At 31.0% G+C, this 18,281-nt stretch overlaps 1 protein-coding gene across 2 annotated transcripts; it reads left to right on the top strand.

Moving 5' to 3' along the window:
• Nucleotides 1-8,528: 8,528 nt before the first annotated feature.
• Nucleotides 8,529-17,343, top strand: LOC117916330 (protein argonaute 4-like). 2 transcript variants are annotated; one of them, XM_034832286.1, is made up of 25 exons: nt 8,529-8,627; nt 8,699-8,750; nt 8,997-9,051; nt 10,134-10,382; nt 10,498-10,703; nt 10,802-11,023; nt 11,095-11,231; nt 11,321-11,418; nt 11,506-11,603; nt 11,832-12,003; nt 12,138-12,254; nt 12,344-12,451; nt 12,565-12,627; nt 12,701-12,814; nt 12,891-13,056; nt 13,142-13,254; nt 13,629-13,766; nt 14,145-14,275; nt 14,483-14,548; nt 15,484-15,547; nt 15,674-15,785; nt 15,877-15,950; nt 16,446-16,540; nt 16,619-16,650; nt 16,839-17,343. In XM_034832286.1, exons 4-25 carry the CDS (start codon nt 10,143-10,145, stop codon nt 17,012-17,014), a joined length of 2,742 nt encoding a protein of 913 aa, XP_034688177.1. In that variant the 5' UTR covers nt 8,529-8,627; nt 8,699-8,750; nt 8,997-9,051; nt 10,134-10,142; the 3' UTR covers nt 17,015-17,343. The 2 variants fall into 2 exon arrangements, with proteins under 2 accessions (XP_034688177.1, XP_034688176.1); XM_034832285.1 differs by having other exon boundaries at nt 8,544-8,750.
• The last annotated feature ends 938 nt before the right edge of the window (nt 17,344-18,281 follow it).

The raw sequence follows: 18,281 nt of genomic DNA, 5'->3' as shown, positions 1-18,281 counted from the left end.
AGGAATCAAGTCTTTGAATCTAAATTTTTTTCATCACTCATAAACACTATTTTGTTCACTCAAAAAACATTTAAAAGCAAAATTAGCTCATCATGTGAAATTCTCTCAAATTTTTTTTTGTTGGAGTCAAGTTGACCCAACCTGATTCAACCAAATAAAAGATAGGGGAGAGCAATTTTTAGGAGTTGGAACTGCCATAAACTAACCAAAAACCACCCCAATAAATAGAATAGTGATTCTTCTTTCACACACACACATTTACTTTTCTTTAGGAAAAGAAATACTAAGATAACTCATAAAGAAAAACACTCTTAAAAAGAAGGTGAAAGAGTTTTGTGCTGTAAAACGAAGTGGTTCTTGATTTTAGTATAGTTCCATTCATGACTTCGGGCAAAGAATTGAACGATGAAACAACTCTGTTTTTGGATCTTCGACATGTTAGAAAGATAATCTGAAGTTTTCCTGCATTGGTATTAGAGCATGTTTAGTTTGTTTCCTATTATGTTTTATTTGTTCCCAAAAAGAACACTAAGTTAATAAAAATGTTTTCATGGTTCCTGAAAAGAACAGTGTTCCAATAAATAAAATAAAGTAGAGAATATCTATAAAATGCAATGGAGAGAGGATAATATATATATATATAGACACACACACTCAAAGACATACTAAAATTAATTTTTCGGGAAAAAAAAAACAAATTTAGTAAGCTACACCCAAAATAGAAAACAACTAAGCATTTAAACAAAACCAAAAAGTTGAGTCCAAGTAGTGAGGAATATTGATGATAATCAACAAACAACAAATCGTACTTTAACCTTAAGGGGAAATGATGAAGAACACACACTTTAATAATTAAGGTCCAAAATCAAAAGCTAAAAAATAATTGGCGCAAAAGTACATTCCACTCTTACTAGCTTAAACAACAAAAAAATCAAACAAAAGAACAAGGTCTCGTTTGGTTAATGCGAGTATAAGAAGAGAATTAAGCCTTTGAATCTGATTTTTTTTTATCACTCATAAAAAATATTTTGGTCACTCAAAAAGCACCATAAGGCAGAATTAGCTCATCGTATCAAGTTTTATCCAATCTTTTTTGTTGGAATTGGGTGGGTGCCCAAGTCAGGCTAACCCAACATGATTCAACCAAATAAGATATTGGGGGATTAGTTTCTGGGAATTGAAACTATCAAAAAAGGCACAAAAACCACCCCAATAAAAAATAAAGAAAGAAAAAAAGTGATTCTTTTCTCGCTCTCAATCTTTCACTTTTACTTTTATCTAGGAAAAGAAAGATCAAGAGAACTCAGGAAGAAAAGTTATGTTCACTAAAAAAAGAAAGCAAAAGGCTTTTGTCCTATGAAACAAAGTGGCTCTTGATTTTAATGTGGTTCCATTCATGACTTGAAGCGAAGAATTGAATGGTAAAACAACTATTTTTTATTTGTTATTTTATCTTGGGCATTTTAGATGTTTTCCTACAATGGTATCAGTGCATTGGTTTGTTTCTTGTTCTATTTTATTTGTTTCCACAAAGAACACCAAGTCGATAAAAATGTTTCCATGGTTCCTATAAAGAATAGTGTTCCCAATAAAATAAGATTGAAAATAAAAAATAAAAGAAGTGGAGAGTAAAAAAATTGTAATGTAATGAAAAACAGATAATATCCAATAAAATGCATTGAAAAGTGGATAATATAACAAAAAAAATGAACATACACATATATATACAAAGGCATACTTCCTGAAATTAATTTTTCAAAAAAAAAAAAAAACAAAATTCAGTATGGTGCACCCAAAATAGAAAACAATTGATCATTCAAACAAACCAAAAAGTTTGAGTCCAAGTAGTGAGGAATATTAATGATAATCAATAAACAACAAATCGTACTTTAACCCAAAGGGAAAAAAATGAAGAACACATGCTTCAATAATTAAAGTCCAAAATCAAAAGCCAAAAAATATTTGATGCAAAAGTACATTCCACTCTTACTAACTTAAACAAAAAGGAATCAAATAGAAGAACAAGGCCTACTTTGGTTAATGCGAGTATAAGAAGATGAATCAAACCTTCGAATCCAAATTTTTTTCATTACTCATAAACGCTATTTTGGCCACTCAAAAAACACCAGAAAGTCAAATTAGGTCATCATGTGAAATTCTTTCCATTTTTTTTTTTTTTTTTTTGTGTTGGAGTTGGGGGTGCTTAAGTTGGGTTAACCCAACATGATCTAACCAAATAAGAGAATGTGGGAGAGTAGCTTCTAGGAGTTGGAACTGCTATAAATTGTCCAAAAACCACCCCAATAAAAACAAATGATTCCTCTCTCACTGTGTCTCACTTTTACAAACAACTCGGAAAGAAAAGTTCTTTGAAAAGTAAGGTGAAAGGGTTTTATGTTGTGAAACGGAACGATTCTCTCGCTTTTAGTGTGGTTCCATTCATGACTTGTGGTGAATAATTGAATGGTAAATAACCTTTTTTTTTGTTGATCTTGAACACTTTAAAAGGTAATTTGAAATTTTCTTGCATTGGTATCAGAGCATGTTTAGTTTGTTTGTTTCCCGTTCTGTTTTATTTGTTTCCAAAAAGAACGTCAAGTCAATAAAAATGTTTCCATGGTTCCTAAAAAGAACAGTCTTCTCGTAAATAAAATAAGATAAAAAAAAAATGAAGAATATCTAAAGAAAAAAAATACAATTAAAAGTGGATAATATTTAGTAAAATGCAATGGAAAGTGGATAGTATTAAAAAATAAAAATAAAAAACATGAGGGGATATATATATACACACAAAGGCTTACTTCCTAAAATTAATTTTTCAAAAAATAAAAATAAAAATTTAGTAAATCGCACCCAAAATAGGAAACAACTGAGTGTTCAAATAAACCAAAAAATTGAGTCCAAGTCGTGAGGAATATCAATGATAATCAACAAACAACAAATCACACTTTAACCCAAAGAGGAAAAGATGAAGAACACACTTTAATAATTATAGTCCAAAATCAAAATACAAAAAATATTTGGCACAAAAGTACATTCCACTCTCATCAGCTTAAACAACAAAGAATCAAACAAAAGAACAAGGCCTTGTTTGGTTAATGCGAGTATAAGAAAATGAATCAAGCTTTCGAATCTGAATTTTTTCATTGCTCATAAACGCTATTTTGACCACTTAATAACACCAAAAAGCAAAATTATCTCATCGTGTGAAATTCAATCCATTTTTTTTCTTTTTTTTTTTGTTGGAGTTTGGTAGGTGCCCAAGTTGGGCTAACCCAACATGATCCAACCAAATAAGAGATCATGGGGAAGTAGTTTCTAGGAGTTGGAAATGCCAAAAACTGTCCAAAAGCCACCCCAATAAAAAAAGAAAAAAGAATGATCTTCTTTCTCTTTCAAGAACTCGGGAAGAAAAGTTCTCTAAAAATAGAGGCAAAAGGCTTGTGCTATGAAACAAAGTGGTTCTGGATTTTAGTGTGGTTCCATTCACGACGACTTGGAGCGAAGAATTGAATTGTGAAACAACTATTTTTTTTTTGATCTTGGGTATTTTAAAAAAGTAATTCCAAGTTTTCTTGCATTGGTATAAAAACACTTTAGTTTGTTTCCTGTTTTGTTTTATTTGTTTCTAGAAAGAACACTAAGTTGATCAAAATGTTTCCCTGATTCCTGAAAAGAAGAGTGTTCCCATAAATTAAAGAAGATCGAAATAAAAAAATACAAAAAGTGGAGAATATCTAGAAAAATGTAGTGAAAAGTGGATAATATCCAATAAAATGCAGTGGAAAGTGGATAATGTAAAAAAAAAATGATAGGCAATTTGTCCATTCAAACTAACATCATTCAACAAAAAAGACATGGTATTTAAGAAGCTTGGTGGACAATTTGTTTGATTTTAAACCTAAGGGGCTAATGTACAAAACATGTGATACGTTGAGGGGATAAAGTGTATTAAACTCGATATATAATTATTTTTTCATACTAATCTTAAACTCTAATCCGTAGAAATATACTTCAGAGAGAAGCAACTATCCACATTTTGTGGGCAATTTGTTCGATTTTAAACTTAAGGGGATAATATGCAAAACACCCGATAAGTTGAAGGGATAAAGTGTATTAAACCTAATATATATATTTATTTTTTCATACTAATCTTGAACTCTAATCCTTAGAAATATACTTGAGTGAGAAGCATCTATCCACATTATTGACGACTTTTTCTTAAATTTATTTTTAAAGTATAAAAATAATTTTTTTATAGCTTTTTTTTATTGTAAAACAATTTTATTTTCGTAACAATTTTGAAGTGAGTTTTTGTATTTTTTTTAAATATTTTTTTTATGAGATTTGTGAAAAAAGAAAAGAGAATTTCTAAATTAAATGTTCTAGAATAGATAAATATACTTAGGGACAAAATTGCCTTTTTTTCCCGGGGATAGGATAGTAGAAGGTAGTATTAGTTAAAATAATTTCACAAGGTGAAACCATTCCAACACACCGTATGCTCTTTTAACTGTATAGGTAAATGCCACTCGAATAAAGATTTATTTTAATAATTTTAGTGAATTCTAAAAAAATATTAATATAATTTATTAACTTGATAAATAAGATTAGAAGATAAAAACTAATTAAATATATTTTATCTAATATGTACAAAAATTTAAATCGTTCTATATTATTTATTTTATGTAAATATAAATATTGAATAAAAATATTTGCATTATTACAATGTTTCTATTTATTTTATATTATATATATATAACCATATGTTCACATTATTTTTATTCATATTAAAATTTTATAACTCAATATTTTTTCGTATTTCTCATACCTATTATACATATTAAACCAAGAAGGGTCTTTATGGCTTTAAAAAGTGTCATCGATGTAGTATACAACCACCTTTATGCACATGCAACATCAGGGATAGACTCTAATATTATTTTTTATACTCGAAATCCGAAGGCCAAGGACACTATGACTATCCGACTTTTAGAGCCTAACACATAAATGTCATTAACTAACAAATTCAAAACTAAAAAAAAAAAAAAAAAGCTCAAACACTTGGATAAAAAAAAATCTAGAATTTATAATTGAAATTGAGTCTTAGGTTAAGAATCTTAAATAATCAAATTTTAAGCAGAAACACCCTTCCTATCTCAATCTCTTTTCACCAACGTCACTTGTATCTCAAAAAAGGAATAATATAGAAGGATGAACTTGACAAGTCAATAAGGAAAAATAGTTCAATGAGAAGGATCAAGTATAGTACAAATTAAATTGTAGGAGGTATCATTTTATATTTATATATATATATAAAAGTGAATTAACAAATAAGCTCTTTTAATTTAATAATTTAATTCACTTTCTTTGAAAAAAAATTAACAATTTCAAGTTAAAGATAAAGCAACATAATACTCTCAATTTCGATAAAAACAATATAATATACTTTGCATAATTCAATTCATATTCAAAAGAATTTCACAAGTAAACATTTTACTTTGGTTAATTCGCAATAACTTTATACCCAAAGCGATACTTTGACAATAACACTATGCCAAAATAATAAGACTTGTGCTAGGTGACTAGCATCAAATTGTCACCTCACCTCAAATTGTTACTAGTGGATGGAACGGTTTTGATCAATGGTATATAAAAGACCAATAAAGCTAGGGTTGCACTACATTTATCACTTGTTGACTAGGGCCACTAATGATTAAAGTTTTCAAAATCATTTTAATTAATTGAAAGGATAAAATTCACATGCATATCAATCAAATCATTCATATTCCCACTTTATTTTATAAACTAAGGAATATATTTCAGAAAAATATCACTTGATTTACTTTGGGGAATTCAAATATTTTTATACCTTAAAAAAATAGATGATAACGAGAATTATAAAATTACTTATTACATATTAACCCTTACCTTGAAGAAGTCATTCACTTAAATTCTTGAAATAATTAATTCATTCCTTTAAATTGTATACCAAAGCAAATACTAAGGTTCTATTAGGTAACTGCTTTCGAGAACAATTTTCTATTTTAGAAAAAAAAAATACAATAAAAAATTGTTTTCTATTTTATGTTAAAAACAAAAAGTTTTTAGAGAACATCTTTTTGTTGTTTTTTTATTGTTTTTAAGGTCTATTTAAAAAATAATTATGCAAACATGTAGAATGATTAAAAATAAAATATTAGACAAAAATTATTTTTAAAAAACATTAAAACTGGGTTAAAATATTTTAAATTTTAAAATAAACCTTTGTTTAAATGAAAGTTTTCAAAAATTGTTCTTAAAAAATGTTTTTCAAAATTATTTTTTAAAATAAATAGACTCTAAGGGGGCATTTGGGAGTGAATCTACAAAATGTTTCTAATATTTCTAACAATAAATGATAAAAATTTTCAAGTATTAAAAATATTAAAAACGCTTTCTAAAATTACTATCAAACGGGTTCTAAAACTTTCTTTTTTCTCATCCTTGTTTTTTTTTTTAATGATATGAGAAATCGTAACATAAAAAAAATATTAGTTATACTTTTTAATTTAAAATAAAAAAATCCCTATCTCTTTAAAATTTTAAAATATATAAACATCCCAAAAGTTAGGTGTTTTTAAAATTTCAAAATATATAAATATCCCTAAAATCTCTTTTTAAAATTTCAAAATACATAAATATCCCTAAATTCTAGGTAAAAATGTTACATATATCATAATTTTCATACTTTAATACCATTATAACATTTTTTTTTAATGTAATTCTTACATTTTTCATATTCAAACGTATGATTTGGGAATTGAGAATATTTTTTTATTCTCTAAAATAAACAATACATAAACATGTTTGACAACCAAAATCTATTTTCTATCTTCAAATCTTAAGAATAAAAAACAAGGTGTTTTCATAGAACATTTTTGATTGTTTTTTATTGTTTTCATTTTTCTTAGGATTGTTTTAAGAAATAATTATACAAATATGTAAAATAATTAAAAATAAAATACTAGATATAAAAATTATTTTTAAAATATAGTTAAAAATATCAAAAATAAGTTCAAAACATTTTAAGTTTTCATAACAAACATTTGTTTTACAAAAATGAGATAACTATTTTAAAAAATAATTCTTAAAAACTATTTTTCAAAATTGTTTTCAAAAACGTTACCGATGAACCTTAGTGACTTGTTTTGCTTCTACTTCTTTCTCTTCTTAAATATAAAAATTAAACAAAATTCAATTCTCATATAAGGTAACTATTTTTTAACATTCTCTACAACCTCTTTAATTTATAACTTCTTATTTAATTCATATTCTCTAAATCCATCAACAAAGGCAATAAAAAATATTATATGATTTTATGGATACAAATATACTATGTATTCTACCATATTAGTTTTAATCTACCATATTTATATGCTTCTCATTTTAGTTATTTATTTAAAATCTTTTTAAAACTATTTAAAAACTAATTTTTTTAATAAATATGTTATTTAATAAATATATTAAAATTAACTTTCTTAGATTTTATAGACAAGGAAAAGGAAAGAAATTGAAAAAATAATTGTGATAGGAGTTATTTATGTTATCTTATGTATTATTTTAATTTATTTTGAACTATTTAAAAATTATTTAAAGGAAATAATATATTGTCAAAAATTTCTTTTTTAATAAATATATATAGAATCCCCATAATTTAATTTAAATTATTTCATCCAATATGGAAAAAAAATAATTCACCAAAGTTAAAACTCATTTATAAAAGTTAAGTGTATTTAAAATAATAAATCCAAACCTGTATAATTGATTATAAAAGATTGTTTCCCCATCAACTCTACGACAAAAATTGATTTTTAATAAATTAATTATTTTTAAATAATTATATGGTTTTATTTTAATATTTTTTCTTATTTAAAAATAAAACTCAAAGCTAAAGTCATTATCTTAAACAAATAACTATAAAACAATAAAAATTCCTTTTAGTTAAATATTAGAGTTAAAAATAAAATTATAACTTTACAAACGTAATTTTAATATTATAAAAGTTTTATTAAATATATATCTTTTATACAAATCAAAATAAAATTTTGAAACTGCTTTCACCTAATTTTAAATTAAGATTTCTTGAACAAAATTATCTTTTTAATTTTTAAAAATTATCCAATCACCCTATGTTAAAAATATGTTTTTTGTGAAAATTTATTTTATATTTTTTTTTTCGTTTTAAAATTTTTCAACATGAATGTAAGTTATAATTAGTTCAAAAGGAGTTAACCTTTGGTAATTTGAATATTTATATTTTCTAAATATATATATATTTTTTCAAAAATGGAAGATTAATTTTGAAGATTTAGAAATAATTAATAAAAGATTCGAAGGGTAAAATTATAGAAAAAATAAAAAATAAAAAAGAAAATGGAAAAAAGGAAAAAGTAAAGATGGGCAAAATGTGAAGTGGGGGGAAAGAGCGATGATGTGGGGAGAACACGAGGCAAATGAGGGATGACATAACAGTATTTTGTTCGATGTGAGTACCCCTCTGTCTCTCTCTCTCCCCCTCCCCCTTACTCCACTCTCCACCGAAACGACACTCTCTCTCTGCAGCGAGTAGTTTGTATTTAACAAAGGTGCGAGCGTGGCCTTTTTTTAATCTAATTTCACAATCTCTCTCCCTTAAAAGAGTCTCTCTGTAATACAGAAGTGGAAGAGTTGACACATAAGAGTGAAGAGACGAGGGACCCTTCTCTCAGGTTAGGGTTTTTCCCTTTTAGGCTTTCTTCCTGTTGCTCACTGGTTTTAACCCTTTCTCTGCTCCTTCAAACGTGTGTTTTTCTGTCGTGGGTTTTGTAGTGTTGTTGGGTTTCAGTCTCGACAATGCTGCTGATTTTCTTGTTTATTTGTTGGTTTTTTGAGGGTTTCTCTGTTCTGGGTTTGTGGGTTTTCTCCTCTGTTTTCTTGGTTCGATCTGCTCTCATTTTGTGTGTTTCTACTTGCAGTGTTCGAGGAATCTAACAGTTTGCTGTTCTCAAGGCCTGGCCCTTCAATTTTTAGGTAAGATGTGGTGTGGATTTTGGTTGCTTGCATGGCCTTGTTTGTGAAATGGGTTTGATGTTTTTGCTTGATTCATGCTTTGGCTTCAAGGATTGTGATCACCGGTTTATAGTTGCTGTTCGACTCTTTCTGCATTTGTTTTGAAATCGTAGCCTCCGTTGACATATCTAGTTCTTTTAGGCCTTAGGGTTTTTACTTTTCTTTAGTTTTTGTTTGTTTTAACTCTCTCTCTCTCTCTTTAATGTGCCCTAGGTATTGTTTGCTATTTTGAGAGGTTGTGGTTTTAACATCTCCTTTTCTTGTGACTTTTTTCCCATTTCAAAACCCTCTTTAAAGGAGTTCTTCCACATTCATATGTTTTTTCCTTTTCACCTTAATGTTTCTTTGATTCATCTTTTGTGTTTAATGTTTTCGTGATTCCTTGTATTGTGGTGAACTTATGGTCTTTTTTTTTTTTTTTTTGTCTCTCCCAATGGTTGTGTTTTTATTATGTTGGTCCCTGTTATGGTGATCTTAAAACAATATACTGCATTTTATTATATATATTGTACATCAACTATATTGACCTGTTGCTCCATAATTTAAACCCCCGGCACCCCTCACCCCCAAGCTTTCTTGGATTACAATCTCTGGGTGTTGTGTTTTTCTTTAATATATTTGTTATGTGAGCTTGGTTGGTGTTTGATGCTTGTTTTCTGTGGAATTTATCCTTGTGGTTATTTATGTAGGCTTTGCCTTTGTTCATCTTTCTTCACAGCATTTCACACCACTGATGAGTTCGAGTTTAACACCAAAATGGTTGTGAAATTTCCTTTATCAATGAATTCTTAGAATCCTATGTGACAGTGACTGCTCATTATAGCATATTATATTTTTTTAATGCTCCTTTAAGCATACTTTTCTACCCTAAATAGTATTAGTAAACCCCAATAAGAAGCAAAACTTAAAAATATTTTAATGTACTCTCTGCTTCATGTTTAAATGCTATCATGTTGTACCTTGAGAAAGTTAGAATGATTCTGTTTATATTATTTTCTCAACCTTCTGATAGGTTGTGTTTATCTGGTGCATGTTTTTATTAGTGTCTTGATATGGATTCCGGGGAAGATGGAAATGGGGCACAAGATGCTTTGCCACCTCCCCCACCTGTTCCGCCAAATGTTGTTCCAATAAAAGCTGATTCAGTTGCTTCTGAGCCAGTTAAGAAAAAGGTCGCACGTGTTCCAATAGCTCGCCGTGGCTTTGCATCCAAGGGGCAAAAAATAGCACTAACTACTAACCACTTCAAAGTTAATGTTACTGGTGCTGATGGTCACTTCTTCCATTACAGTGTATGTTCCATATCTCTATGCTGTTACTCCACTCTATTATGGTTTTGTGGGCGGTGATGTGTGCAATTATTCACTCTTTTCCCTTTTTCTGTTGACTGGTTTTGCTTCGAAACAGGTTTCCCTTTCATATGAAGATGGCCGTCCTGTTGATGGTAAGGGAATTGGAAGAAAGGTTATCGATAGAGTTCATGAGACATATGATAGTGAGTTAGGTGGAAAGGACTTTGCTTATGATGGGGAGAAGAGTTTGTTCACAGTTGGTCCTCTTCCACGAAACAAACTTGAGTTCACTGTTGTGCTTGAGGATGTTTCATCAAATAGGTAAGCATGGATGTTTTCTGGTTATTTGTCCAAATATGATTTTTCTGTGCCATTTTGGCTTTATATCTTATTTAGGGGTGGGGAGTGGTTTATCTCAGGAATAATGGCAATGGAAGTCCTGATCGTGGTAGTCCGAATGAGAGTGATCGAAAAAGGATGCGGCGTCCTTACCAGTCAAAGACTTTTAAAGTAGAGATTAGCTTTGCTGCTAAAATACCAATGCAGGCAATTGCCAATGCACTACGTGGTCAAGAATCAGAAAACTCTCAAGAAGCACTTAGAGTTTTGGATATCATTTTAAGGCAGCATGCATCAAAACAGTACGTTAAACATGCTCAGAATTTTTACCACTTGATTTTATTAATATCTAATCATTTACGGTCTATTACAGGGGTTGCCTCCTTGTTCGTCAATCCTTTTTTCACAATGATCCAAAAAATTTCATTGATTTGGGAGGGGGCGTTCTTGGCTGCAGAGGATTCCATTCAAGTTTTCGAACCACCCAAGGAGGCTTATCACTGAATATTGGCAAGTTATTGATTTTATTTTGTTTGTCCTGTATGTTTGCTTTAATGTTTTGTTGTTTACAAAGTTTATTCTGTTATCTTCATGTTCAGATGTATCTACTACCATGATAGTGCAACCTGGGCCAGTGGTTGATTTTTTAATTGCCAATCAAAATGCGAGGGATCCTTTTTCCCTGGACTGGGCCAAGGTAATCAATGTTATGCGCCTTATTATTATTATTATTATATGTAAATTTTGTTGCTTGTTTTTAATATATTTTTTATTTTACCAACAGGCCAAGAAAATGCTAAAAAATCTGAGGGTGAAGACAAGCCCCTCAAACACCGAGTACAAAATAACTGGACTGAGTGAGAAGCCTTGCAAGGAGCAGTTGTATGGTTCTTATCATGTCACTATATGTATCTTTTTGCTTGCTTTGAAAAATAGGCTGACATGTCTTTAACAGCTTTAATATATCTCACTCTTGGTCGTGACGCTCCAACCAAAACCACACCAACCCCCAATGCACCTCTCTCTCTCTCTCCATCTCTGATGGGTTGAGCAGTTGTTCAATTATATATATTTAAGTAAATCAGCAGTAACTTCTTTCACATGCTATAGGTTTACGCTTAAGCAAAGAAATGGGAAGGATGAGAATGGCGAGGCCCAAACGATTGAAGTGACTGTTTTTGATTATTTTGTTAATCATCGCCGCATAGAACTACGTTATTCTGCTGATTTACCTTGCATTAATGTTGGGAAGCCAAAACGACCGACTTACTTCCCTATAGAGGTGAAACAGCATTTTGTGGTTCTGTTGAGTTAAAAATATGCATCAAGTTATTTTCTGTATGTTTGGAACTTACGTTGCCTTCTATTGCATCTTTTTTTGTCTTTTTTGCATTTTCTACAACTTTATTATGAAAGCTTTGTACCTTGGTGTCGTTACAACGTTATACTAAAGCGTTGTCCACTCTTCAAAGAGCTTCACTGGTGGAAAAATCAAGGCAAAAACCACAAGAAAGGATAGGAGTTTTGACTAATGTAGGTTGTCTTCCTGCAACTTTTGGCTTGTGGTATTCTTTGTGATAAATACTCAACTCTCTGTTCTTTCATATGTTTTTTTCTTGCAGGCTTTGAGAAGCAACAATTATGATGCCGAGCCTATGCTACGTTCCTGTGGCATTTCAATAAGCAGAGACTTGACCCAAATTGAAGGCCGTGTTCTGGCAGCTCCAAGGGTATTTATGTTCAACTTGATGTCAGTTTGTTTAATGTTAATTGATTACTGATGTTCTTTATTCATCTAAAATTAATTTTGATTTAGACTAAATTTATTTTGGATTTACTGCAGTTGAAAGTTGGTAATGGGGAGGATTTCTTTCCACGAAATGGGCGGTGGAATTTTAACAATAAGGTCAGTGCTCTCTGTTATTTTCTACCACAAACTGGTTGTTTCTTCAGTGGTTCTTATAATGTTTTCTTGTTAGAAACTGGTGGAGCCCACAAAGATAGAACGTTGGGCTGTGGTCAACTTCTCGGCTCGCTGTGATATTCGAAACCTCGTCCGAGAACTGATCAAATGTGGAGGAATGAAAGGAATTGTAGGTTCTGTTCTTACAAGTTTCCTCCATTACGAAAATAAGTGATGACTAATTAGGTCCTCTTGTGTTTTTGTAGCACATTGATCCTCCATTTGATGTATTTGAAGAGAATCCACAATCTCGACGAGCCCCACCCATTGTTAGGGTGGAGAAAATGTTTGAGGAGATACAGTCTAAACTCCCTGGAGCTCCTCAGTTCCTTCTCTGTCTACTTCCAGAGAGGAAAAACTCTGATCTATATGGTTGAGTGATTAGATATATTCTTTTATTTACAATGTTTACTTCTTTACCAGGTATTATAATAAATGACTTCATTTAATCTCACAGGTCCTTGGAAACGAAAGAATCTTTCTGAATATGGAATTGTGACTCAATGCATTGCTCCTACAAGGGTTAATGATCAATATCTTACGAATGTTCTCCTAAAGATTAATGCAAAAGTGAGAACTTGCATTTTCCCTTTCTTGTTTGTCTCAGGTTCCGGAAGGAAGGTTTTTTTATTTTCTTTGTTGTCTTCCTTTTTTGTCTTCCTTTTCTCCCTTTCCTCTTCCCACTGTTCCAGCCTTTTTTTTTGTTGATAAGGGCCCTGGGATGTTTGTTTTGGTTGTGTTGGTTATTTCAGCATGTAGGATGTGGTTTGAAATAAAGTATTGCAGTTGCTTGGTTCTGTTCTGTACTAATACCTCATGCAGCTTGAGCTTGTTTGGTTGTTCTGTACTGCTTCCCTACATAATGTTCCTTTTTTACTTGTTTGTTTATTTATAAATTAACCCTTTTACTTATCAAAAAAAAAAAATCCTTTTACTTGATGCAGCTTGGTGGATTAAATTCTATGCTAGCCGTAGAACATTCCCCTTCTATTCCAATTGTTTCGAAGGGACCCACCATAATCCTTGGGATGGATGTTTCTCATGGTTCTCCTGGACAATCTGATGTACCATCTATTGCTGCGGTAACGTGCATTTTCCTTCTGTGTATTTGATTAATAGGGTCAAAGTATGACCATATTTTGTGAAATGATCCTCACTTTTTCAAAACAATAAGAATGACCGTTTTTGGACATAAATACCCTTCGTCAAACTTTTTATAACCATTTCACATCAAAGCAATTTTTAATAAAATAACATAAGGGGTATTTTGGTCCATTTGATGTTATATGTACTATTTCAAACATATGGAGGTTACTTTCTAAAAGTGGGAGTATTTTAGCCCTATGTCACAAATATTTTATTTTATTTTTTTCGCTTATTTGTTTGTCTGCCATGATTACATTTTTATTTTCATTATTTAGAAGCTCTTCTGATTTTTAGTCTTATTATTGATTTTGTAGGTTGTCAGCTCCAGGCAGTGGCCACTGATTTCGCGCTATAGAGCATCAGTTCGTACTCAATCTCCAAAGGTTGAGATGATTGATTCTCTGTATAAGCGATTATCTGAAACTGAAGATGAAGGCATAATTAGGTGGATTTTTAGCTGTTATAATATGTGAATGTATTTTGTTTTTCTGTGTCTCTAGAGCTTTTAGACATCCTAACAATTCTAGTTGATTTATCAATTTAGATGGATGGGTTACTAAAATTTTGTTATTTATGCAAATTGACTTCTTGTCCTCATTTCTTAGACTTAATATATACACTAATGAAATGGTCGTCTTTCTTTCAATTTCAGAGAGCTTTTGCTAGACTTTTATGTGAGTTCAGGCAAAAGAAAACCCGATCAGATTATCATATTCAGGTATTTTTTTCTTGTTTTGTTTACTTTTTCATTGTTAAAGCATCTCTATTATAGTGGATCTTCAAAATGGAATTTTTTATCCCTCATCAAAATTGATTACAGTCAGAAGGAATAATAGAGACAGTCAGAAGGACTGATAGAGACAATAAATAAGTGAGAGAATTAATGAAGAAAATTTTGTGCAATTTATACTGTAAATTGGAATATATTTATTTATTATATCTATTTTCCCAAATTCCTAACCTTTTGCAGCTGACACTTGCATCTGTAAAGACACCTGGACATTATTTGTTTCAACAGCTGCATATTTGATATTTGCATATTTGATATTATTCTGTAAATTTAAAATGTATAGTGAGGACATCCGTTTTCCCCAAAACTGCACCTCATGTAGCAGACAGTGTTTTGGTAAATATACCCATACCAGTGATTGTGTTTTGCCATCTGATACATAACAAAAGATACTGTTGTCTTACCATTCCTGAAGGCATGCTGTGAAGTAATGAGGATATAAGCAAAAGGAAATGCATATACTGCATTGTTTGGAAGTAAATGAAAGAATGATGTGATGTGGCTCACTAACATGTATTCTGAGGGATTTGTTAAAGGTTGGAAGGGGGGCCCCTAGTGCAGGGCGTTTTGGATTGGCATGGGAGGTGGCTTATGATTGGTTTGGTATAAATGAAGTTGTTGGTGGATGATTGATAGATGCATGCATAACCTTTAACTATGTTCTATTTATCCTGTTAATGTTGCCTATGCTGAATGTTCTTACTATATTTGACACATTCTTATTAGACTAAACTTTACCTGTGTTTTACTTATAGTATGTTTATAGTTGTGATGCCTTCCAATATTCACAACATTTCATATTCCAAGTATTGAAGGCTTTTTATGCTTTTCTTGATTGCTAATAAGTAATGTTCTGGACCTAGGGATGGAGTCAGCGAGTCTCAGTTCAATCAAGTTCTGAACATCGAACTGGATCAAATTATTGAGGTCTTTTTTTATTTTTATTTTTTTTATCTAATTGGCTTCCTTCAATTTTATGCTTGAAGAACTGAATTTTGTGCTTTATTTGGAGTATAAGACTTCTTATTTTGAATTCTGTTTTCTAACCTGCAGGCCTGCAAGTTCCTTGATGAGAAGTGGTCTCCCAAATTTGTGGTGATTGTTGCGCAGAAAAACCATCATACCAAGTTTTTCCAACATGGATCTCCTGATAACGTCCCACCTGGTAAGCCTCCCTCACCAGAAAATCAGTTTCAGCATAGTGAATGTTGTAACTTTTGATTTATTTATTTATAAGTTTTTGTTTGTTTCCGCAGGCACAGTCATAGACAACAAAGTTTGTCATCCACGGAACAATGACTTTTATCTCTGTGCACATGCTGGAATGATTGTGAGTTTTGACATAAGAGTATTATTAACATATAGATGCAGAACTACACTTTCCCTCACCAATTGGATAATCATATGCATGACTTATAAAGGATTCCCTATTATTTGGATTGTCTGTATAGTTCGGTTGTTGGTTCAGTGGGCATTCTTAATTTTGTTGGTGTTAGCTATGTAAAAAAGGATCACTTGAATTGTGCCCTTAAATCATGTAGTGCTAAATTATAACCTTTTGAGACTTTTCTTAAACCTAGTTTCACTTATAACTTCTCGAAGACAGCGGTTTATCCATGTTTCAATCAATTTCTTTATGAAATATATCTATGGTTAGAGATAAATTTTAGCCCAAATCTAGCTTTTCCTAGTTACGGAATTTGTATTTGAATTGAAACAGCTTAATCCTTTTTCACCTATCAAGAAAACTCAGTAGTATGAATTCCCTTACTTGTATTTCTATAGATGTGAGATTCTGATGAAGTTTTTCACGTCTTCTGAACAGGGTACTACCAGGCCGACGCATTACCACGTTCTATTGGATGAAGTTGGTTTCTCTTCCGATGATCTTCAGGAGCTTGTGCATTCTTTATCCTATGTGTAAGTAGACCCAGCGTGACTGCCTGGATGGTTATAGCTCTAATGACAATCCTTCTAAATTATTTGTTCTTGTTGCAGGTACCAAAGGAGCACCACTGCCATTTCCGTAGGTAATACAGATTTGTCTACTTGTATATATTTATGTGCAGTTAAAAAACACAAGAAATTGATGTAGACTTTGTGAAAACCACCCCCCAACGCTGGTTGCCTAGTGCCTGATAACAGTCGATTCTTCACCTCATTTATTTTCATTTCCAAAGTAATAAATAAAGTTTATTAATATTGTGAAACTTTGCAGTTGCCCCCATATGCTATGCCCACTTAGCAGCTACTCAGATGTCTCAGTTCATGAAGTTTGAAGACACGTCAGAGACATCCTCAAGCCAAGGCGGAATGACGTCAGCAGGGCCTGTTCCTGTGCCTCAACTCCCCAAATTGCAGGAGAGTGTCTGCAATTCGATGTTCTTTTGCTGAGAGACATGTGGGGGAAGCTGAACCCTGTTAAATACTTTTGTTCCAAAAACAAATTGGGTTTTGTATAGTTTTGTCTTTTAGGGTGATCTTTCCTCTGGAGGAAGCTGAACGATGTTAAAATCCTTTCTTGCTTTAGGGTTTAGTAAGTAGTAAGTAGTAAGGTGTAGGGTATCTATCTATGATACTAATTTTAGGGTTTTGCTTCTAGACAGTGCCACCTCTTTATAGTATGGCCTTGGGTTGGCCACGGTGGCTTGAACTTCGAAGTGTTTATGGATTTTTGTTTATCTGATGAATACACCCGTTATGTGTACTTTTGGAAGAAGTCCTACGTAGCAAAGAGAAAGAAAGATAGTGTAAATTCAAATATAAGAATTTTTTAACCATCTCAAGGGGAGCAATTAAAAAGCAAACTTGATTATTAGGGTGTGTTTGGTACATGAAATGAAAATAATAATACATTGTCTTATTAATGTGTGGGAAGTGGAATGACTGTTCCATTCCCCTTGCTTATTCCAGCCTTGGAGAACAGTTGTCTTATTAGGGTGTGTTTGTGAATTCAAAAGTCTCTAGGTCATTTTTTGTTTGTTTGTTTGTATTTTTCTATAATAGCATGTTATACTCAAAGCTTTTACATTCATTTATTTTGTTATGAGATTTTACCATCTTTTTTACAATGATTTTATTTTTTATAATAATACTTTAGGATTTATAATATTTTTCCAACAAGTTGAGTACTTTTCTCATTGCCATTACTTCTTACATTCTTTTTGTAATTTGACTATGTAGACAAGTTAATGAACCTATGGAATCAAATTTGAAATGACGGTTTTATATTGGGCAAATTTTGTGGCTTTTTTTTAGAATTCTAAAATTGACTTTCATTCTTTTACATATAAATTTTGATTTTTGTTTTCAATTTTTAATGTCATTATGCAAAATTTTTGGAATGTGGATGATGATGATGATAAAATATTTTACTTTTAAGTTGATAATTTTGTTCATTTTTTATTGTGATAGATGTTTCTTATTTCTAAGGAGTCTTATCCATTCTCAATTAACTTCAATGGTTTCAAATTTGATAAACCTCGAGGTATGTAAGTATTTAGAGTTACTAACTTTTAAGGTGTGTAAGTATTTAAAGTTACTAAGTTTTAAGGATTGATTATCAAAGACTAACTTGGTTTAATTGGACAAACACATTGAAAGTAGAGTGGAAGAACAATTCAATGAGATGAGCATTCGAACACCCAAAGGAAGCATTGAA

The sequence above is a fragment of the Vitis riparia genome, chromosome 6 (genome assembly GCF_004353265.1).
Source record: "Vitis riparia cultivar Riparia Gloire de Montpellier isolate 1030 chromosome 6, EGFV_Vit.rip_1.0, whole genome shotgun sequence".
Taxonomy (NCBI): Eukaryota; Viridiplantae; Streptophyta; class Magnoliopsida; order Vitales; family Vitaceae; genus Vitis; species Vitis riparia.
Note: the sequence above shows the minus strand (reverse complement) of the source record. Positions and strands in the feature narration are given on the sequence as shown.